The following is a 23258-nucleotide window of genomic DNA, read 5'->3' as shown; positions in this document are numbered from 1 at the left end:
TCTAATTTTGAGGCGCTTAACTATACTTTGTTGTGGGTGTATTCATTTTTCCCTGCATCCACCCATAAGCATGAATTTGGTAGCTAGTTCAGCCAGAGCGCTGCTCCTAGGCTCCATCCTCATGCACGGGTTTACGCAATCTGTACTGTCTTCCGAGGTCTTGTCTTTGTCGATTGAGTTGGATACAAGTGCGGGCAAACAAATCTAAGACGAGAAGAAATGTTTTGTCAGGAGTAGCATATGAGGTCCTTACTAATCTTGTAATTATTTAGCTTTTGTTATTTTGGGTGAAGGAACTCTACCACATAAACATTCACCTACACAACCCAACATGTATGGGACGAAGAGAGAACATGCTCCGGTGTTGCAGCCTTTGAACCTGCAGCAGTGATCTTCTACTTAATGAAACAGGGCCTTGTTTAGATTGAAGAAAATTTCAACCCGATGAATAGTAGCACTTTCGTCTTATTTGGTAAATATTGTCCAATCGTGGACCAACTAAGCTCAAAAGATTCATCTCGTGATTTCCAACTAAACTGTGCAATTAGTTATTTTTTTTACCTACATTTAATGCTCCATGCAAGCGTCTAAAAATTGATGTGATGAAGAGAGAGTGAAAAAACTTTGAAGGGAACTAAACAAGGCCCAGGTGTCACAAAGCGGGCACGTTCGCAAAAAAAAAAACCTGCAGCAGTGATGCTCCGGTCAGTACCGATTCTTGTGTAACCAGTAGTGATGTACCGGAAGTCCCATCAGGTCTCTATTTAGTACTAATTTCAATGATAATTGATAAGAGGGTTGATGGATTCCAAAAGTTGCTCGATTCTGAACTGGCTAGGAACTATCTCCTGGTCATGATTCATGACTATTCTATTTGATTCCATATAATTCTCGCTGTTTGGACGACAACACTATCTAGCTCCAAAATATACCTTTTGGCTATGATTTTCTATTATAACATAAATGGAAAATGAAATATATGTTTTTATTAACTACTTGTAGTGAATAAAGGAAGAAATTATAGCACTTTTAATGAATATACGTATATGAATATATAAGGAATTGTGGTCTAGCTAGACACTGTTGAATTTTATGAGAGGTCCAGGTCCTGTTGCTAAATTGTTATACACCGGAGTTATCACACGTTATCTTGATATATTTATATATCCACATCTTTGGAATATATAAGGAATTGTTAGATTTATATATCATGTGTACCACAGAACACGTCCACGTACACCTGTGCGATCACATTGGAATTTGGAAATATTTGTTGGGCCGGACAATTACTTCATCCAACAACTACAACTACAAGATCGAACGCAACATCTATACATCATCTGTGGTGGCCGATGGAGCTGAATGCTTTATGGTGTGTGCATGGGACAACCAGACAACTACATGCAGGTAGGAGGTAGCCCTTTTCAATGGGACCACTTCTGGCTGAACCGCCAGAATTATAGTTTTCCAAATGTACCAGGCACTACACGGCACTAGCCCGCTCCGACACGGCATGCCTGGGCACGACACGCTAGGCATGGCTGATGAACCATGCCGTGCCGTGTCGTGCCACCGTGCCCGACTCCAGGCCCAGGCATGGCACAATCATTCCTGGAGCGTGCCGTGTCGTGTCGTGCCAACTCCAGGCTCAGCGTGCCCGTGCCGGCCCAGGCACTAAACTGGCAAAACCCCTCAATGAACTCAGCACAGCAATTCAAAGAGATCTAAAATGACTAAGTTCACAAAAGATAAAAAAACAAATCAAAACACAGCACAGCAAAGAACACAAACTTTTGAAACTAAAACTAATTTAAGTAGGAGCTATGCAATGGCTGCCTCATTAAAAACCTGTTTAGGTAAAATTCACCCTTGTGAGAAACCCTAAACAGGAAAAGAGTACAGTCAGCTCCTAGATTAATTGTTCATTACATCCATCACCACAAGTTCAAGTCTCAGTTATTATAGAACCATTACATAAATGGGAAGTGAACTAGTCGACATCAAGATAAAGACCAGCAAAGGCCTCTTCCAGCTCCTTGTCCTCCACCATGTGCTGCAGTCTTGTCTCAGCATTCTCCCAATCCTTGATGTAGGTAAGCGCCTCTACAGTTTCAGGGTTCAGCCTCCGTCGCCGCTCCTCGATGATCCTGCCAGTTAAGCTAAAAGTAGACTCTGAAGAAATGGTTGACACAGGCACTGTCAAAATGTCTTTAGCAAGAACGGAAAGTACTGAATAAGTAAGCTTATGCTCATGTCACCACTGCATGATGTCAAACTCATCATCCAACTGGCTTATTGTGTCACAGTCCAGGTATGACGCAAGTTCACTAGAGTTAGAACTAGCAGTTGCTGCCTGCAGCAAGGAAGTGGCAGAAACACTCCTAGAATGATCAAGACTAGAAGGGAGGGAAGAACAACCAGCTCCAACATCCAACTCCTCATCATCATAAATTTTAGCCCAAGCTGTTCTTTTCTTACCAGACAGGGATGGAGGAACAACCCTTTTCAGCCTATTAGAGCCATACATTACATCATACCTGTTATACATTTTAAACAGAAGAGCTCTGGTGTCCAGCAACTTATTAGTGTAGTCAATATTAAAAAGAGAATGTAACTTCCTAAGCACTTTGGTAAATCCCTTAATTTTAGCTCTTGGATCCAATATGAATGCAATAGAATAAAGATTAGGTATGTTCTTCCAGTACTTATTGTATTTGTCAATCATATGTTGGATAACAGATCTTAGATGTTTATCATGTTGATACCTATGCAGGTGTATAACAATCTTAACAAGATGATGAATCATAAGTGGAGAAGTATGACAGTAAACACCAGATAAATCAACAGTTGAGTCATAGAACAGTTCAAAAATTCTAAGATTTTATTTGCCATAGCCCAGTGATCATCAGTCAAAAGGAAACCACTACCTGAACCTCTAGGGTAATTGGCCTCAATGAAAGTACTGAAAGTACTCTTGTGAGGCAGCAAGTGCTTAAACATTAGGTAGGTAGAGTTCCATCTAACATCCATGTCTAATCCAAACTTTCTAGGTCTAACACCACTAGCAATGCAATAACTCTTGTATGCAGCAATTCTTTGATTAGAGGAGTTCATAAAAGCGATTGTTGTTCTAAAATCCTCAATGAGAGGATTCACAGCAGCCAGTGCTTCTTTCACAATCAGGTTAATAATATGACAAGGACATCGTTGATGCAAAAATAGATCAGAACCCAAATATTCTTTAAGTATAGGTTTCAGTCTATCCATAGCATTTTTATTTGCAGATGCATTATCTAAAGTTACAGAAAAAACCTTGTTAAGTATACCATACTCAGCAAGGACAGATGCAACACGCTTAGCAATGTTCTCAGCATTATGGGACACATCAATCAACCTTAAACCAAGTACCCTTTTCTCTAATTGCCAATCAGCATTAATGAAATGAGCCACAACAGATAAATAATCTTCTTTAGCCTTTCCAGACTATATATCAGAGGTAATAGCAACAGATGAAACAACATTATCCTTTAAACAGACCATCAGTTTATCATGTTTCTCATTGTAGTATTTAAACAGATCTCTACCAGTGGTTTGCTTAGAGATAGATGAAAAATTAGGGTTATGAGCAGTTTTAATATAATCTTTAAATGCCTCAGTTTCACCAATCATAAGAGGTAGGTCCAATCTAGCATTGTACTTCCAACAACGAACAAAACCATCAAAATTAAAAGCAATATGAGTCTGAGTCATGCCCTGGGTCTTCTCAAATTTCTTAGGACACTTAGCAAGATGTCGAGTAAGATGCCCAGTGCCATGAGCAGAATAAGCAGAGTAGCGCTTATGGCAATGAAGGCAAGTGGCAGCAAACCTGATCTTTCTACCTTTCTTAGTTTTGTAGTGCTTCTCAAAGTCCTCCCAGACAGCAGGCGTGGAAGGGCGATTAGAACCGACAGGGCTAACCTCGCTCTGGCCACCGTCGGCATCAGCCACGTCGACTGGGGGGTCAGAGTCGTCGACGGGAAGGGGATCAGCAGCAGAACGGCCGAAGAGCACGGCAGCGTCCTCGCGGACATCATCGTCCTCATCATCTCCGGCCATCCCACACATACGCAGCTCGTCGTTCTGGGAGTGGTCAAACTCCCCGTCGTCGTGTCGCCTGACGCCTGGGGCCATCTCTGCCGTCTCCGGTTCCTCGACGGCTGCCACAATCAACAGATAAAAGCAGGGTTAGGTTGGGGATTAGGGTTTGGGTTTGGGTTAGGGTTAGAGTTAGAGTTTACCCTTACCTCTACGGCCGGAGCCTCATAAACGATGACGATGAGACAGAACGATTGCACACCCCCGGTACCTCAATGGAGACCGGAGCCCCGGAGGTGGCGGCAGCCAGCGATGTGGACGACGGACAGATGACGGAGATGCGAAAAGGATGCCGAGAACGAGGCTCAATCGACGTTCAGGGATGAAGAATAAGGGAACAGACGGAGATTGAGGGCGGGAACCACCGGATCTGAGGGAGAAGAGGGAGATTGAGGGCGGAGAGGGAGAAGAGGGAACCATTGGCCACCAGAACTGACCCCTTACCCGTCGGAAGACTCCATGGTGACGGCGTCGAGGACTCCGGTCCCTCAACGCCAACGCCTACCAAAACCAAGAACAACAAGAACACCTAGGGTTAATAGAAGATCATGAAGAAATCAAAAAGAAGAACAAAAATGAACAGATCTAGGGTTACGGCTCACCTCTCTTGACGGAGCACCAGAGACAACGGCGACGACGACGTCGCGAAGACCCGACACCCTGGTACCTCAACGCATTAGAGCGGAGCCCCAATGATGCCGGACTCCGTCGACGTCGATGAGATCGACGAGACAGAGACGAAGACGAACAGTGGTGGATCTCGACGAGAAAGCTACATCGACGGTCAGGGAGAAGGAAGAGTGGTGTAGAAGTGCCGTGTGCCCGTGCCAGCAACCGCCGCCTTAACCAACCACCAGACGGCGGGAAGAAGAGAGGAGAGCGGCTAGGGTTTTAGTCGATGGGAGAGGCGGAGAGCTCGATGCGGCTGGACCGCTGGAATGGGGACAGGGGATGGAATGAGATAGGGTTTGGAAAGGCTCCGAGCCAGGAGCGGCGGCTGGCTTATAAAGCCGTCCCACCCGACCCTAGATCCAACGGTCAGCAGGCGGGGGGCTCCATCCAATGGCTCGAGGCCGTGCCGGCCGTTGAAGCGGGTCGTGCCCGTGCCGTGCCATCGTGCTGGCATCGCGGCCCAGGCACGGGCACGGTAGCTACCGGCCCGGGCCGTTTTCGGACCGGGCCAAATCGTACCGTGCCCGTGTCGGCCCAACGGGCTTGGCCCGTTTGGAAAATTATAGCCAGAATGAAGACCATGTTCCCTTTTGAGAAATTGTAAAGAGCGAGCTTAGATGGAAATGTGATATCTTCTTCCAAAAAAATTAAAGATGGAAATGCGTTATTGAATATTTTCTCGCAGCAAAGCCTTGAAGATAGAAGGTTGATAGTTGATTGTTGGCCAAAAAATATTTTTCTGTCCACCACTACAAAAAAATGAATCCCAAGTCTATGAGCTCCTGCACCTAGGCAGTTGGGAGAGCAGGCCTCTGTAACCATGTCCGTGGTGACATCTGCATGAATAGGTTTTGGTAGTGCACATCCTCACACGATTGCTTGCTCCCATTTCCTGGTGATCGCCTACTTCCTGTGGCAGCTTGTTCCTGAATAAGATGAGGATAACTAATTCCTAGTGTTCTAGTACAAAAGTGTGCAGGGAACATCTACATGACTTCCTCGTTGCACTGCATCAACTTCTGATCGGCTACATTGAGCAGGCTTGATGGGATCCAAGCCACAGGGTCGCGGGTGCCTTTATTAGCATTGGTCCCGCTTCACAGACAGTATACTTTGATTTTATCCTTGGTTCATATGACTAGTATGCTAATTAGTAATTAGAGTATTTTGCACGGTTGTCGTATGCAATTTAATTAATTAATTGAATGACTCTTGATGTCTTGCACATGTTGTCACATAGAGAAATGGCAATAAACACATTAATTGTTGGCTCATCGTCATTAATATATTTCATCACGTAGTGCCACAAGTAACCTACCGGCACGAGCCTCTATGGATATTTACGCCGGGGAATTCGTCATGGAAAGCTCAGCCAGTCAACTCTGAAAAAGAATGCCCAGAGAAAGAACAGCACCTTTGAAAAATCATTTCTAGTGGCAGACATCTTGATGCTATTCCACAAATGCTCTTCTCAAAGATCGTAGAATTAGGTGGCCCGTCTGCCGTCTTTGGAAATAAACCCAGAGGCTAGCTAGGCCACTGCCTCTAAAAATAATTTATTTACAGAGACAATGCCGTACAGTCTTTGAGAAGAAACCGGGTTTTATAGTAGTGGTCAATAATAAATGCAAGAGGAAGAAAGCACCCCTAAGGCCCTAACCCCTAACCATTGAAACATTGGATAAACACCCGTAAAGCACTCTGAACTATTTTAGGGGGATAATTTGTCTGGTTTTGAAAATTAATAGGTAGGTTATCGATACGGTAGTTGAGTTCGAGAATGTTTTTTAAAATTTAGCAACAAAGTTCAGGAAGACAAATCAGACTTTACTCGCTCAAAGTTATCACGATCTTAGCTTAGAAAGCATGTTTAGAACAACAAATCATTAAAAAGATTTTTGGCCCTCGTTACAACGTACGGGCTTTCACCCAATGTTATGCTAAAATTATCAAAGACAACAGACTTCAAGCAACAAATAGAAGTGCCATATTCAGATCCACCCATGCTTCATGTCTTCAGGAATGATGGAGCGGTGCTCACTCCAGATTTTATTTTCACCTAACTGGTTAGAAGTAACAGATGAGGACAGATAAGAAAATTTTGTAATGAATAAAATAACAGGGAGGTTTTATGCCAGTGTTGACTATGCAGAGGAAGCAATGCTACCAATAGGAATGTGAAACACCCACAATGAGGCATAGATTTCAGATGCTTCCAAGAGTCTATTTAGCATCATATCAAATGACAGCAGATGGTTCTTTCAAAGAAAAAAAATTGACAGCAGATGGTGAAGATCGGACATCCATCAGAGAAAAACGACATATGGGTCCACCATATTGCACCAGTAGAGAAAGGACTTTCGATTCAGGATATTAGCCCCGGTTAGAATTGGACCCGGGACTAACGTGAGCATTAGTCCTGGATCAAAGTTTCTTGGATGTTAAAAGACCTTTAGTCTCGGTTGGTGTTACCAACCCAGACTAAAGAGTCTTGACCCTTTAGTCCCGGTTGATAACACCAACCCGGACTAAAGGATGACCTTTTAGTCCTGGTTGGTGTCACCAACCCGGACTGAAGGTCTCTCATCCGGGACTAAAGGTCTCTCACGGGTAAATTCAAAATGAGAGCGCCCAGAACTTTGTTATATGTGTTGTGTAGTTGAGTTGTTATGCACAAAAGAGGTCCTAGGTTCAAATCTCATGCACCACAAGAGAGGTTTCCGGGGTATAATTTTTTATCCTCGAGGATGGGGTTTGGTCCCGGTTGTGCGACCCAGGACTAAAGGCCTGGATCCGCAATCCCGGTTGAAAAAACCGGGACTAAAGGCTATTCCCAACCGGGACTGAAGCCCATGTGTCTACTAGTGTTATCAACCATTAGCACACTATGATTTTTTTTCTTCTTTTCCTCTTCAGCTAAACTTATTTTGCCCCAAACGCAGAGAAACTTAATGTCCATGTTTGATGAACCTACTTGGAAGTTATGTTTTTTTCTACAACACTAATCGAACATAAAACCGAACTCTTGATTGTCTACCATCCTGCACTTCATCACAAGGTAATATACTCACTCAATTATGTAAGTGACCCAAGTCACACAATAAGTTCTCATGTAAATCAAAGGCGTCCCACAGTTGCCATACAGTAGTAATAAGAATGAATTGTGAGGCCAATCATACTCAGAGCCAGGTTACTTAAAAATTGTCCACATACCAAGATCAAAATAGATTAATTTTACTATGTCCTTCAGTACTTGTTCATCTATAATCCACCCACCACTCGACACTCGTGACGGCACATGGTTCTTTCTATGTATGAATCCATATTACAAAATTGGTTCCACGATTGAACCATTGAAGTATGCACGGGAAACTACAGCTAGAAGATAAACATCTAGTTCTGTATGGATACTGAAACTAATGCACTTGACCACTAAAAGTCCATACTTTTTTTGTTAATCAGCGTTTACGATGAAGCGGAACATCCTCTATTTTGGTTAATCTTGCCCGCTTGATGCAAATGGTATGTTGCAGGCTTGCAGCGAACATGTAAAAATGATGCTTTCTTTTACCCAAAGAAAAAAAATGATAAAGAAACTAGAAACAGATCCTCGGCTACCGGCCCACCGCTCCCTTCTTCCTCCAGTGGACGGAGCCCATCAGGCCCTCGTTGTCGGCGATCTGGTACCTGCTGCTCAGCTAAGTCTCCCACTCCAAGGCATCCTCCGGAATGCCATGCGTGAAGCTCCTCGTCGGTCCAGTCGCCGAAGATGTTGAGGACGGGGCCGCGGCGGCGGAAGTTTTCCTTGAACACCGCGTACCGGTGCTCCTCCTCGCCGGCGGAGTTGTAGGTCTTGTTGCACTCTCCTCCTCCTCGCTCCTCTCCCGGTACGACATGATCGACATGTACGCCGCCACCAGCGACAGCAGCAGCGCCGCCGCCGCCGCCTTGAGAGCCGTCGGGCGCCTCATCATCTCCCAAAGAGGCGAAGACAGACAACGGTGGGTAAGTGGGGCGAGTAATAAATGATATATGTGGGCCTCGGATCTTTATGTGGAGAACGAGATGGAGAGTAGTGGGCCAAATTAGGCTTGCAAACGAACACGGGCTGTCCACACGCACAAGCCCGTTCGCTTCGCTGAAAAAATAAGCTGAAATACTATCCCGACTGATTTGCTGTGAGAGAAAAACACAGTTCCGGCTAAAAAAAACAAGCTGAAAAAGACGGATTATAAGAGAAGCGAACAGGCCCTGTTCCAAATAAAATTCTGGCTGGTGAAACAATGCTGACATGCATTGACTTGCGTTGCAAAATTTGGTGATAACTGTATAATTTACAGGGAAAACAAGCTGGCATAAACATCATAGAGGGATAAACAGACTAAATTCGGCATGCAAAATGCAGTCAGGGTTCAGAGCAAGTTGCAGGTTTTTCATGCTAGAATGGTTACTCCGAATTCCCTTCCTTAAACACCTTTACCCACTTCTCAACACTGTCGATTACTTCACCGGTCTTGACCAGGTATCGGACCTTGGTCCCGTCCTCGAGGAATTTGTGGCCAACCCTGCTTGCCACACTCTTCTCCTTGGAGTAGAGCATCACATTTGAGCTATGAATGGGGCCTTCAATCTGGTCAAAGGAATTTTTTAAGTTTGATCAGGAGATAGCAATTAAGCACCTAAAACTACATATATGCTCTTGAAATCAGTATATGCAAAGCATCATGTGAGGCCCAAAAACAAGTTCAATAGAAATTTTGCTGACCATGACGATTTCACCGGGTTCATCATCTGTGCCTTTCTTGTGCTTCGACTTCAAGTTCAGGTCCTTCACAATCACCGTGCTGTTGTGCTTGAAAAGGCGTGTAACTTCTCCAACCTTTCCCTTCTCACGGCCTGCAATGACCTGTACCGTGTCCCCAATCCTAACATGCATCTTGTGCAGCACAGGAAGGCTGTTTGGTTTACACTTCTTTCGCTCCCATCTCTTAAGCTGCAGTGGAAAGTGAAATTTTAGGACATTTACATTATTGGATAAAAATGGATCAAATACTTGGACTAAGAATTTTTACTCACTCTCATTTCAATTGGGCATATCTTGACCATAAATCTTACCTGCATATTGAACATATTAAACGGCTTGTCAGAGCTTCACATGCTAAAGACATAAGATTCCATTTCAAATAAAAGAGACACTAATCAGATGCTTTTGAGATATGGCATGACTCAAACATAGTGGTCGTGGTTCACGTTGACCTGATCAAGACACAACACGATTCAGGGCTGCTCTTTATGATGTTTCTTTGAGTATAAGATATCCTTAAAATACAGTAGTTCTATCACTTCCTTCAACAATGATTACTTAACCTCACTGTCTAATCTTCACTTGCTTTTGCTGCTTAACAGAAAGGTTTGTCCTCTTCCAATTCTTATCAGTTGGGAATTTTCCAGGCACAAGTACATAAAGGTAAGACATAATGAAGATAACACAGAAAAGAAGGCAGGGCTCAAATACAAACAACATTATGCTCATAATACACTATTTGGCGCCAGATTGGTTTCGTCATATGTGACATGGGGTGGATGTGAGGAAAAAAACATCTACAAGAAAATAAGAGTAAACATGAAACCTCAATCTTGAGCATATTTTGGCACAACAAAATATTTCAGGCATAAATAAATAAACTAAAACAGTGGCACACCAGGGCAACAAAATTTCCTCAGTTGACGTTTTGACGTCTTTCAAAACAACATAATTTACTCAGTTAACATAATACATAAAGAGTGTTCGAACAACTTGTAGCCCATCCAACACAGCATGCTCTATATTAGCAGTAAAAAGCACACATGTAGTTGTATACGCAAAAAGGGACAGTACCTGAGTTCCAATGACAAAGGAAATTGTCCTATTTAAATTAATCTCAATCGTTTAATCTTTTTAGTATACTCAAACTTTATCATTTAAGCTTCGATACAAGATAAAAAAAAAAAGAAGCTAGAGGAAATTCAATACGCCATGGTCTAAATTTTGTGGTGGTGGGGGTGGGGAGCAAAAGGAAACTCACTGCAGCTAAGCTGCAATCCAAATATAGTCATACTAGTAAGCCTGGTTTCTCAACCTTGAAAATGCACAATTAATAAAAAATGCAAAATGTTGGTAATTTTCCATTTCATTGCATCCAATCCATACAGACTAGCTCCAAAACCTCCAAATCACAATGCAAGCTGGAATGTCCCAAGAACAATTCCATCCAACCATGCTTTGTTACGCTATCCAGTTACTCCACACTAGAATATTGCGCCTAAACAGCTATTATTATCTACGAAACCATCACTCCATCAGAGCAGCAGAACGGAACGGAATTGGGAAGCAGGAACAGACCCCAGGCTGCGGCGCGGAGTAGGTGGCGAGCCGGTTGCCCCAGAAGCTGCTGGTGCTGGCCGCGCCGGGCGCGGAGACGGAGAGCGACGCCATGGCGCCCTGCAGCACCGCCATCCCAGCCATCCTCTCGCCGCTCTCCTCTCCCTCTCTCACTGGACTCGCTCACCCCTAGGCCTACTCACCCCCAAACTGCTCACAGGATCACGCACACGCCTTCGTCGAGTTCGCCGGAAGAGGATAACGTGCTCTTCTATCTTCTGACACTTGTGGGTTGCATTATACATGGGCCTCGACACTAAATGGGCCAGGCCTCAGGTGAGGCGCAGATGGGCCTGAAAGACGCTTAGGTTATCCAGCGAGGCCCATGGGCTGCTCGTCTTCTCCCCCGCCGTGAGAGGCTGGGGCCTCGTCTCCGTCCAGCGAGCTACGCCGCACGCATCAGCGTCAGCATCGCTGCATCAGCCATCAGGGAGTTCAGGACGAGGACGGCGGGGGTCAAGGGTCTCTGTCTGCGTGTCTCCCCGCACGCCACGCGAGGCCACGCAAGATTGCTTACCCGGTAGATGCGTGCCCGCCTCCAGATCCCCCGTTCGAGCGCCGAGGCGCGCAAGCCACGCGACGGTTGCTGAGGCAAGCGAACCCCCTACTCTACTCTGTTCCACTCTACTCCACTCCACCTGTATCTTGTGAAGCTACTGAGTTTACTGCTGATGCCATGCCACTGCTGCTCTACGCATAGTTTTTTCACTTTCCTGTTGTGTAAAAGAAATCGCGTTATAGCGACAGTTTGGACGGTGGACGGGTGGAGGGTAGGTGGATAGCGGTGACATCGAAGCTTTGCGCTGTTGCTGCTGCAGGGCCCATTCTACACAGAGAAAGGGTGGGATGTCATTTCTCTAGTGCGAATCATGGTTGCAAGTTCGATGTTTTTACCTAAGATTTCTTCAGAGACATTGGGTATATCTTTTCTCAAAGTGGACTACATTTCTTCCCCTCGTAGTCAATATGTCTTTCTTTGACTTACCCCATTCGGCTTACCTTATAATTCGCACTATTCAGCTGGTTTTTTTTCCAGTCGAAACAGTATTTTTCTCTCGCAACCCTTCAGCCAGTTTCAGCAAGCCGAACAGGGCCTTAATTTATGTGCGTATCCTTGATCCTTGAATCATAGTAGGATATCCATGACACATCACATAGACAACACGTGCAGTGCAATACATCACTGGGCAGTTGGGCCTGTCTAAGCTGCAGTCAGGAACTCAGGATCACTATCCCCCAATCGCTCCTATCACTGTCATCTAACTACCATCTGGGGAATCAGGAATGGTCCTGCCGTGCAAGCAAACCATCAACGTTCCCCATGGGATAAGCATGTGACTATGCAAATGTTTTGGGACAAATTGTACCTTATCATGGTTATAAGAATCTCTAATTTGTTTTCTCTTTCTCTCCTTTTCTATTCACCGCACACGTTGAGATCATTATACAAATCGTGACACGGAGTTTTGTTTTTATGTGGCGCTACCAAACGAAATGGATAAGGAAAGGTGTGGCTTTGTTCCAGGATAATTGCGATAGTTTCATTATCGTAGCTATCTGTTCCTCATGACCATAATAATGCTTTGCACTTTGATAATTTTGTAAGAAAAGAAAAGTCATGATCTAATAATAATTGATAAGGCCTTCTCATTATGTGGCTAACTGGTAAGGACTCAGCAATCCTCTTCCTCTCGAACCGTAGCTTTTTGAGGCATGGATGCTGGAGTGCTGGGCAAACCTCAATCTGACTGAATTTGTTGCACCCAAGCAAAGCTCTACTTGCTTGTGAACCTTCAGATGTGGACCCATTTTTTGATAGGTTTCGGAGCTGGGCATGTCAATTAGTTTCCTTCCCTTGTTGATTAATTGGCCACTGTGATAGAGATTTTGCACCCTATGGCCTCCACAAGAGTTATTTAGTAGAGACGCACGTTGGAAGGGCTTCCAAGACAAGTGAAGTTCACTAGCTCAGCATTCAGTTGCTTCCCACGCTTCACCAACTGAACAAGGTTTATATATATCATATGATCCTACCTTGTACTTATTCTTAGAATAAGGAAATTACTAGTGAGTGCAACCTACTGAAGGATACACCATGGGTGTTCTGACACTGGTTCATATCCTTGTCAGCTTTGCTGCTTGTGCTGAAGCTCTAAGGAGGGCAGACTTCCCTCAAGGTTTTGTCTTTGGCACTGCTTCTTCAGCTTACCAGGTGTGACCTCTTTGATTTAAACCGTTGTGCTCTTAGTTCGATGTCTGATTCTGTTCAATATGTTATCAGTATGAAGGCGCTGTCAACGAGGGTCAACGTGGACCTACAATATGGGATACTCTCACAAGACGACCTGGTGAGATAATGAGGATTATGTTGCAAATAGTGCAGTAATGAGATCCTAATTTGTCCTGAATTGTGACTCAATTAGCATTTATGTTGCAGGTCGGGTGATAGATTTCAGCAATGCAGATGTTGCCGTTGATCACTACCATCGTTATAAGGTAACCTGTCAATTATTCATATATGCCTCTGTTATCTTCTGTTTGATTTAATTAATTCGATTGTTCTACTAAAGCTGGAAAATTCTGTTTCTTGAAAGCATAAAATCCCTCCATAAATGAATTTCTTGGCTTTTTTGTTTGAAAAGTTGTCTACCTTTCATGTGGCCATCCTCTGGCAATTTTTAATTTGTAAGAATTGAAATCACATGTGCGTTTTATTGTTCCTTTCATGTCTGTAAGAATCATTCTATTTATTATTTTACATAATTATCCTACCTTCATCTTCTTCTAGTAATTTCCTCCTTTTTCTAGTGCTTTGACATTTTAGTTACCAAAAAAAATGATAGTCCACTTCTCTGGCATGCTGCTGCCAAAAGTAGGATAGTGACCAGAGGTTTTCCTTAATATGAAGCGCCATTTGGATCAACGATAAAGTTTTCATACATAAAGATTTTACTATTTTCTCAAATTAGCCTAACCTCTATGACTAAGTAGTTAACTGAATAAGAATATTGGTTACACAGAATACTATCCAGAAACAACAAGCCTAACATTTGACTAGCAGGAAGATGTGGACTTGATTAAGGACATTGGCATGGATGCATACCGGTTCTCTATCTCATGGTCTCGTATCTTTCCAAGTATGCAATAAGAAATTTCTTTGTAAAATATGTTATTTTTCTTTTAGCACTAGATACTACGTAGTTTATCATTTTTCTTGCTAGATGGAACTGGTGAACCTAATGAAGAAGGATTGAATTACTATAACAGCCTCATAGATGTTCTATTAGACAAAGGTATTTCATATTCTAAATTTCGATGCGTTAAATCTGAATTGTTGCCAACTCTCAGCTTTTTATTATCTTTATTTGGTTTCCTCTATATTTGTGGGGTCAGGTATACAACCATATGTAACACTCTTTCACTGGGACCTTCCACAAGCACTAGAAGACAGATATGGTGGATGGTTAAATTCCCAAATTGTGTAAGCAACTATTATATTGGTATTCTTTTTTAGGGTACCATCGCTTGCACTGTCTATATAGTATAAAACTAGATTGAGGGAAAGTGGTTTTATTGATGTTTGGCAGCTAAATTATGCAGGAATGATTTCGTTCACTTTGCCTCTACTTGCTTCAAGGAATTTGGAGATAGAGTGAAACACTGGATCACTTTCAATGAGCCCCATAATTTTGCGATTGATGGCTATGACTTTGGCATCCAGGCACCTGGGAGGTGTTCTATTCTGTCTCATATATTCTGTAGGGAGGGAAAATCATCAACTGAACCGTATGTTGTAGCTCACAACATACTCTTAGCGCATGCTGGTGCTTTTCATTCTTATAAGCAGCATTTCAAGGTAATTTACTATAAACACATCCACGAGATGTATCAAAAAGTTAAAAAAAAAATGGTTTTATGTATTCAATGCAGAAAGAACAAGGAGGTATCGTAGGCATTGCACTTGATTCAAAGTGGTATGAACCATTGTCAGATGTTGATGAGGACACAGAGGCAGCAGCACGAGCAATGGACTTTGAGCTTGGATGGTGATACATCTACCACAATTTTTTGTATAACCACGTCATTTCAATTCCTGCGTAGTTGCAGTACATAGCTGTTGCTCATAATATTAATTATGAAATTTCCCAAGTGTGAATACAGGTTCCTGGATCCCTTAATGTTTGGCCACTATCCTCCTTCTATGCAAAAACTTGCAGGGGATAGGCTGCCTCAGTTTTCAACTCAGGCTTCGAAGTTAGTATCAGGCTCATTAGATTTTGTGGGCATAAACCACTATACCACATTGTATGTTAGGAACGACAGAATGCGGATCAGGAAACTTGTAATGAATGATGCTTCAACTGATGCTGTGATCATACCTACTGGTTAGTCATTTTAAACAAGTCTACCCCCATTTTTCCCCCTATTTTCAGTTACTGAACTCTCCTTTGTCTCCACTCTACAGCTTATAGACATGGAAAGAAAATAGGAGACACGGTACAATTTCCGCAGCTAACTTGTTCTACTTCTAGTTTCCATCCTCTAGTCATCAAATGTCAGATTGATAGCTGTGTCTTTCAACTTACAGGCAGCGTCAGGATGGCTGCACATAGTACCTTGGGGCATGTTCAAACTGATGAAGCACATCAAAGAAAAGTATGGAAATCTGCCAGTGATCATCACTGAAAACGGTGAGTGGCTAAAGAGATTCTACTATTAATAGCTGATAGAAGTTTCTGCCTCAAAAAAATCACTAGCATAAGAGGTTTAAATGGCAGGCATGGATGACGCGAACAATCGGTTTTCGAGACTGGAGAATGATCTGCAGGATGATAAACGGATACAGTACCACAACGACTACATGTCTAACCTCCTAGATGCAATAAGGTGAAGCTCCCACTTGCATGCCCATGCGTCTGACTGGAATAGCCAAAGCCAACGCTGTTCATCAGTAATACTTTGTTCTTGCCCCTCAACGGCTGTTGAATCTGAATCACTGCAGGAAGGAAGGCTGCAACGTCCACGGTTACTTCGTATGGTCACTGCTGGATAACTGGGAGTGGAACTCCGGGTACACGAAGCGGTTTGGACTCTACTACATTGACTACAACAACAACCTGACAAGGATACCCAAGGCGTCAGTGGAATGGTTCAGGCAGGTCTTGGCCCAGAAGACGGCTAATTTGGAGTACAGTGGTTCTACAGTAGCCATTAGCTAAGTGCTCCGTATATGACTACCATCTGTACAAGTGTACATGCATACATAGCTTTGGTCTTTGGATTAGATTGTGATTATTCTCGTTGTATATAGCCCACCATTTGGACGACCTTCAACCGCACAGTTTTTTTTTTTTTTTTTGACCGAATCAGCAGGGGAATCCCCTACCTATATTTTTTTTTCTTTTCAATTAAATGAAAGAATATAATGTACAAGGTGCTAAAAGATTACATGGCCTCTAGGCCCAAAACAAAAAGAGAGGAAACATTAAGAATAACTGTCTCTCCACTGATTGAGAAGAGCTTGTCTTGCTGGTTTAGCCTTGTGGCACACAAGGCCAAGTTCGTTCTTGAACTGCCTCTTCCAAGCACTGAGGTCAATCTGTCCACTGTCGAAAATGACTCCATTTCTGGTTGTCCATATAATCCAACATGCAGTGATAAAGATTTCTCTGAAGATGATGCTGCCGAAAGCTGTTCTGGCTTCAATCACCATATCTAGTGGCTGCAAATTCAAATTCCAGTCAATTGGAATGGTGTTCCAGCAAGACTTACTGAAGGCACATTCGAAGAAGAGGTGGAAGCTGGTTTCTTCATGTCCTTCATTACATAAAACACAGTTGTAATCCTCAAGTTCCCTGTTCTTCCACCTCAATAGATTCCTTGTGTTCAATCTGTCTCTAATAAGTAACCAGAAGAAGAATTTATGCTTTCCAAGGTTGTTGGATACCCAAAGCCAGGAGAACAATGGGGATACCGCACAGTTGAATGTGTCGTTATGCTTGTTGTACATTGATTGATTGATGCTACAGAAATCAACGAGAATGAGATTGCAGCGTCACATCCTGTATGTTCATGGTACCACCAATGCTGAAATTTCAGTGAAGGGCAAAGGCTTTGCAGCATCCGGGTCATCGAGGTCAGAAATGGTCCCTCCCCTGAAATTCCCTGCACCAACTGTTCTGTCTGAGGCGGGCGATGCGTAAAACCCATCGCAATTTCACACAGACGTGCCTGCCGTCTGTGGTCTGTCTGCCGGACATCTTTTCCCAGCAACTCAGCAAGCATGGCACTGCATCTCCGTTGCTTTTCCAGTGCCAGTCTGCAGCTGACCCCAAGTACCCAACCAAACCACTCGACAGAAGAGGCAACTGCACAGGAAGAAGGAATGGAAAATGTGGAGACCGAGGCGAGAGATGGGGAAAAGGGCAGGTAGGTACGGGTAAGCTGACTGTCCGTCGCGTCCGCATGGACCATGCTGTTTGCGAGCAAAAGAGGCGGTGGAAAACCCCCCAAAAAGCGGCGCCCAAGCTTCGAAGCCGGAATCCAAAGCTATTGTGGGGACGAACCGTACGAGATCCTCGTGCGGAAAGCTTTGCTTGCTTGCTAACCGTAACCGTAGCGAGCTGGACCGGAACAAAGCGGTTCAGAGTTTCAGACGCTGCCGGATTTTTGTATAATATGGCGTCGGGAGTTCTGACTGAAGCTTCGACGGAAATTTTGTGTCTGAAAGTCAGCAGCAGCAGATGCTGTAGCTCACTCTTGCGACAGCACGGCTGCCACGCGCCACCTATAAATGTCAATGCAGCTCGAGGCACGACGGCACGACACGAAGCCCGCTTTTTTAGCCCGATACGAGCACAGCACGGCCCGGTGACGTGCGGGCTCGGGCTGGCCCGGCCTGAGGGAGCAGGCCGTGTCTGGGCCGCTGCTCAGGCCCGTGGGCTGGCACGACACGACCCACAAATTAGTGGAAGGCCCGGTGTGGCCCGGTGCCAGAAATGGCCTGCTAAAGCCCATCCCACTCCCTTCCATTCCAACACTAACTTTTCCACTCCTCCCCCACGCCCCTCCTCTCCCCCACGCCGTCGCGCGGCCGCACCCGCACCCCTCCTATCTTCTGGCGTTTCCTATCGAATCCGGTGCCCGTCGGTCATCGCCGTCGCAGTCGCCTCTCCGAGACCCGCGCCCGTCCTCGTCGAGGCCCGTGACGATGGAGTCCACGACCGGATCTTGGGCGCGCGGTGGAGTCCACAGCCAGATCTCGGACGCGTTGTGGAATCTGCGGCCAGATCTCGGGTGCGCGGTGGAATCAGCGGCCGGATCTCGGTCGCCCCACCTCCGCTTATGCACTGGTGGAGGAAAAGATGGACGGTGCTGGCAAAGAAGTGGAGGGGCACCGGCGGCCGCTGGAGGAGGTGATGGAGCGACAACAACGTGGTGGGGCGACCGGAAGAGATGACGAGAGGCTCCAGTAAGGGGTGGGGGCCACGGACAGAGGAGAAGACGAGGAGCCACGGCTGACCCCGCACCTCGACCTCGTCCTCCGTCCTCTCTCCTCTCTCCCTCCCCCTGCTGATGCGGGCCTCGGGGCGGTCTCGCCTGTTAAAAAGGCCGTACTTTCTGGGACGGCCCGGTACGAAAAGTGACCCAACGGGCCATGCCTAGGCCGTCGGCTAGACACGGTGGACTGGGGCGGCACGGCCCGGCGGCCCGTCGTGCTCTACCGTGCCGTGCCGTATCGAGCCGTGCCTGGCACGGGCCCATGCCGGCCCGGGCGGGGCGGCCCGAATAGTCATCTTTAGCGCCACCAAAAGTTAGGCAGGAAACTTCTTATGGATAATTAAGTAGAGTAGACAGATAAGTAAGACAGGTGCGGTTCACGAGACGTTAAGATAATCCAGGATCCGAGCTGGTGAGGTTCCTGCTCACTTGCTCGATCTGATCCAACTTTTCCTGGAGCCATCTCTAATCACATAGGAGTACCGAGATATCTCGCGTTAGAAAATATAGACAGGATCGCTTGCTACTCTACTCCGTCCACCCAATAACAATACAATTCTCACTTGTTGATAAGTCAAATAATTTCAAATTTAATTAAATCTAAAATATGAATGCTTATGCCAAATAAGTATAATTAGATTAATTATGAAATATATTTTTATGATAAATATATTTAAATATATAAATGTCGATAATATTTTCGATAAACTTAGTTTGATAAACTTAGTTAAACTTAAAACTTTAAGCTGATTCAAATCTAAGACTTTCTCTCTATTCCAAACTACAAGGCATTTTGATTTTTAGATATATAACTTTGTTATGTACTTAGATATACACTATATTTAGATATATAGTAAAATAATGTATATAGAAAAGTCACAATATTTTATAAGATACTAGAATGGAGGGAGTATTTGTTTTTAGAACGGAGGGAAGAAATAGATATCAGGAACCCCTTGCTAGTAAGCACAGTAGTACTGTGAAACATGAAGCACAGACCTTTCCAATCAAATATGCACAAATCCCTTAAAAAACGCACAAATCCTGTGCGCTTCACTTTTTTTAGTTATAATAGACAGTTACACTTACACGCAAAGCAACACAGTGTAGGAGCACAAAACTTGCCAAACATCAAATACACACGAATCCAGTGTGCTTCATTACCTTTTGGTATACTCCCCAGCATTGGCGGATCCACGGGGGAGGGGGGCTGCAGCCCCTGTGAGCCTTAATTCCTTCTTAAATTACCGTAGCATCAAACATAAATTATCATTAAATCTTTATTATCAATTAACATGTTCATTACTTAGCCCCCTTGCATCCTGAATCCGTCACTGCTCCCCAGTCCCCAGTCTCTGGAAGAATAGATTTCTAGCTGAAATTTTATCTTAAAATAAATCAATTTCTAGGTCCTCACCACTCATCAAACGCATTTATTTTCTTGGAGTTTTAAGCAGTCAACATAGACATTTATTCCTCCTCGACATCATTCTCCAATGGTTATGGCCTGTTTAGATTAAAAAAAATTTGCGCAGTACCCGTCACATCGAATCTTGCGGCACATGCATAGAGTACTAAATGTAGACGAAAAAAACTAATTGCACAGTTGGGTGAGAAATCGCGAGACGAAACTTTTAATCCTAATTAGTCCATAATCAGACACTAATTACAAATACAAACGAAAGTGCTACAGTAGCTAAAATCCAAAAAATTTTGAATCTAAATGGGACCTTAATGTAATGGGTGCAACAACAGCGTCAGAGAGCAAGATATCACCGTGACAGTTACTGCGAGTACCAATCATCTGGACGCTCGGATCGGATCTCCCGCGGACGGCCCCAGCAGGTACGCACCACAATAAGTGCGTGTAGCACTTTCGTTTTTATTTGACAATCAGTGTTCAATCATGAACTAATTAGGCTCAAAACGTTCGTCTCGCAATTTCTCATCAAACTATGCAATTAGTTTTTTTTCGTCTACATTTAATGCTCCATACACGAGCCGTAAACATTCGATGTGATAGCTGTAGCACTTTTTCGGAATTTGGAGTAGAACTAGGGGCTAAATATCTTTCTACATCTCTGTGCGTGGATAACGTACGGTAACAACAATCGGCGTCCGTGGGGCCACGCTCGCCATGTCACTATATGACACGCCACGCGCAAAAGTACCCGTTTTCCGTCGCACCACACGGCGAAGCGAGCCCGCGCGGAGGGAGGGCGAACCGCCGAAGCGCGCAGGAAGGCGCGCGCGCGGTCCGCCCGTCCGCCGTCCAGCCCAGGGCCAGCCAACCCAACGCCCGGCCAACCTGTCCCGGTCGGTGCGTGTCCGCCTGCCCCTGCCTGGCCCTCTCGTCAGCCAGAGCCACCCCGCGCGAACCAACCGGGGCGCGTCGGGTATCAATCGCTCGATCCGCAGTGCGGGCAGCGCGCACACGTGACCCCCATCCAGCGGCCCCCGCCCCCGCGTCCCGCGTGGCCACGGCGGCACCGCGGCAGGGCAGGCACCTTCCCTGAAGCCCCGGCCCGGCAGCAGGCGCCAGCTGTCCCCGTCCCCCGCCTATTTATCATCCCCCTCCCACTCCCCTCCATCCATCATCCATCGCTTCCCCACGTCGTCCTCCTCTTCTTCCACACCGAGCCAGAACAAGCAGCCGCCACCGGAGCTCACAGAATCACAATCAGCAGCAGCCGCCGCACCGAGAGTCCATCCACCTTCTACAATCTACACACATGGCGTCACAGCAACAGCAGCAGAGGCAGCAGGCGGGAGCGGCGGCCGCGGCCGTGGACTTCGAGGACTACCTGCCGGTGATGGCGGAGCGGCTGGGCGAGGACGGGCTGATGCGGGAGCTGGCGAGCGGGTTCCGCCTGCTCATGGACCCGGCGCGGGGGCTCATCACCTTCGACAGCCTCCGCCGCAACGCGCCGCTGCTGGGGCTGGGCGGCATGTCCGACGACGACCTCCGCGGGATGCTCGCCGAGGGCGACTTCGACGGCGACGGCGCGCTCAGCGAGATGGAGTTCTGCGTGCTCATGGTGCGCCTCAGCCCCGAGCTCATGGACGAGCCCCGCAGGTGGCTCGACGACGCCGTCGACCAGGCGTCCCGCTTCCTCTTCACCAGCTGATCGGTCGGTCGAGATGGATAGGAACCCAAATTAATTGTGGACGTCGTCTTCACTTTTTTTTTTTAAATTCTTCTTCTTCTTGCCGTTGTTCATAGCTGGGTCATCAGGCAGGGATGGACTGCTGATTAGTCGATGGATTTCCATCCATGTGTACTCATCTGCTGTTCCTTCTTCCTTCCTTTCCATTTCCCAATGGAGTCTGAATTAATTAATTAACATAACATGCTTCCCCTTCTGACCATCACATTGACACGGAGCACATTGCTTCTCTGCTGCTTATAATCGAGCTTAGCATTGGGTACAGAGGAAATTCTCCGGACCTTTTGGCAACACGGCTGCGAATGGTGTGCTAACTATGCCGTTTCCAGTTTCTCTACTCCTGTTTCGTAGGAAAACAAGAAGAAAAAAAGAGGATTTTTTTGGGGGCACAACAAATCAGATTGGGTCGAGATGGATATGGATCAGTATGATGTAGTACGTTGTATGATCTTGCATTCAGCTACGGCCCCCAAGTCATTCTTGAACAGTAGCGGCAGTTTCGGTTGACCTTATGCCGTGATGCGCACAACCAAACGGAAATGGAGGCGGCACAGAAGCACTTGTTTGGTCAAAGCCTCAAGCGTTAGCAGCAGGACGTAGCCAGTGCCCAGTGCTGCCCGAGATCACGTCAGCGTCAGCGAGCGGGACCGCGCAGCCGAGTGCTTCTCGCGGGAAGGGCGTTTGATGAGGAAAGGGGAAAGAAAAACGAGCAGCCGCAGGCACGGAAACGGAACCCCAGTTGGACACGGCGGAACCAAGCAGGGGAGACGGCCGTGAGTGCTGATCACTTTCTCGGTGTGTTTACTCGGTCCGCACCAACGTCCTCGTCACGAAACGGAACGGAAGCCGGCCCCGGTGGCCTGGTTTCGTTTCGTCGTCCTTTTGTTTGACTGGAAGTGGAACTCTCTCACGTCGGAGCCGCTTTTCGTCTGCCTTTTTTTTTTATGACAACACGTCTGTTTTTCGTCACGCCGGGCGTTCTTGGGCTGACGCGATGAGTCGCATGTAAGCTGGAGCGGGAGCTTCCGGAAAGGTGGCCGGAAGCTTCAAAAGCGATGCTCGAGGGGTACGGGGGCCACGGGGACCCGAGGAAGGAAAGCAGCCGAAAGCGACGTGCCCTCGAGGCGTTTCTCTCTTTTCCCTCCTCCTCCTCGGTTCCAGGTCAGCGTCCAAGCCTCCAGCTGCGATTCGCCCGATCCACGCACCGCCTGGAGTCTGGACCATGGCGGCGTCGGCGGCAGCGACCTCCGGTCCACTGCCGTGCCCGATCGCCTATCCGGCCTGAGCTGAGCTTCGCACCCAATTTCCCAGGCTGACTCTTACCGTTTCCTGGGCGCCGTACGGTACCTCTTCCACTGTTA

At 45.9% G+C, this 23258-nt stretch overlaps 3 protein-coding genes across 6 annotated transcripts; 2 read left to right on the top strand and 1 right to left on the bottom strand.

Moving 5' to 3' along the window:
- Nucleotides 1–9052: 9052 nt before the first annotated feature.
- LOC136519970 (large ribosomal subunit protein uL24c-like) lies at nt 9053–11418 on the bottom strand. The gene is made up of 4 exons (XM_066513372.1): nt 11192–11418; nt 9886–9924; nt 9575–9802; nt 9053–9439 (listed from the first exon to the last, which is right to left on the bottom strand). The coding sequence occupies exons 1-4, from the start codon at nt 11312–11314 to the stop codon at nt 9257–9259; spliced, it is 573 nt and encodes a 190-aa protein (XP_066369469.1). The 5' UTR covers nt 11315–11418; the 3' UTR covers nt 9053–9256.
- A 202-nt stretch (nt 11419–11620) lies between these two features.
- On the top strand, nt 11621–17180 carry LOC136519969 (beta-glucosidase 25-like). Of its 4 annotated transcripts, XM_066513369.1 has the most exons (15): nt 11621–11821; nt 13050–13239; nt 13361–13442; nt 13512–13578; nt 13668–13726; nt 14251–14367; nt 14452–14523; nt 14624–14711; nt 14831–15086; nt 15161–15276; nt 15392–15615; nt 15696–15727; nt 15819–15921; nt 16009–16117; nt 16233–17180. In XM_066513369.1, the coding sequence occupies exons 6-15, from the start codon at nt 14322–14324 to the stop codon at nt 16447–16449; spliced, it is 1263 nt and encodes a 420-aa protein (XP_066369466.1). In that variant the 5' UTR covers nt 11621–11821; nt 13050–13239; nt 13361–13442; nt 13512–13578; nt 13668–13726; nt 14251–14321; the 3' UTR covers nt 16450–17180. The 4 variants fall into 4 exon arrangements, with proteins under 4 accessions (XP_066369466.1, XP_066369467.1, XP_066369465.1 ...); XM_066513370.1 differs by lacking the exon at nt 11621–11821 and having other exon boundaries at nt 12273–13239; nt 14292–14350; XM_066513368.1 differs by lacking the exon at nt 11621–11821 and having other exon boundaries at nt 12273–13239.
- Nucleotides 17181–21328: 4148 nt separating this feature from the next.
- LOC136521441 (calcium-binding protein KIC-like) lies at nt 21329–22102 on the top strand. The gene has a single exon (XM_066515180.1). It carries the CDS (start codon nt 21463–21465, stop codon nt 21856–21858), a length of 396 nt encoding a protein of 131 aa, XP_066371277.1. The 5' UTR covers nt 21329–21462; the 3' UTR covers nt 21859–22102.
- The last annotated feature ends 1156 nt before the right edge of the window (nt 22103–23258 follow it).

This window comes from Miscanthus floridulus, chromosome 18 (genome assembly GCF_019320115.1).
Source record: "Miscanthus floridulus cultivar M001 chromosome 18, ASM1932011v1, whole genome shotgun sequence".
NCBI lineage: Eukaryota > Viridiplantae > Streptophyta > Magnoliopsida > Poales > Poaceae > Miscanthus > Miscanthus floridulus.
This window is presented reverse-complemented; position numbering and strand designations above follow the sequence as displayed.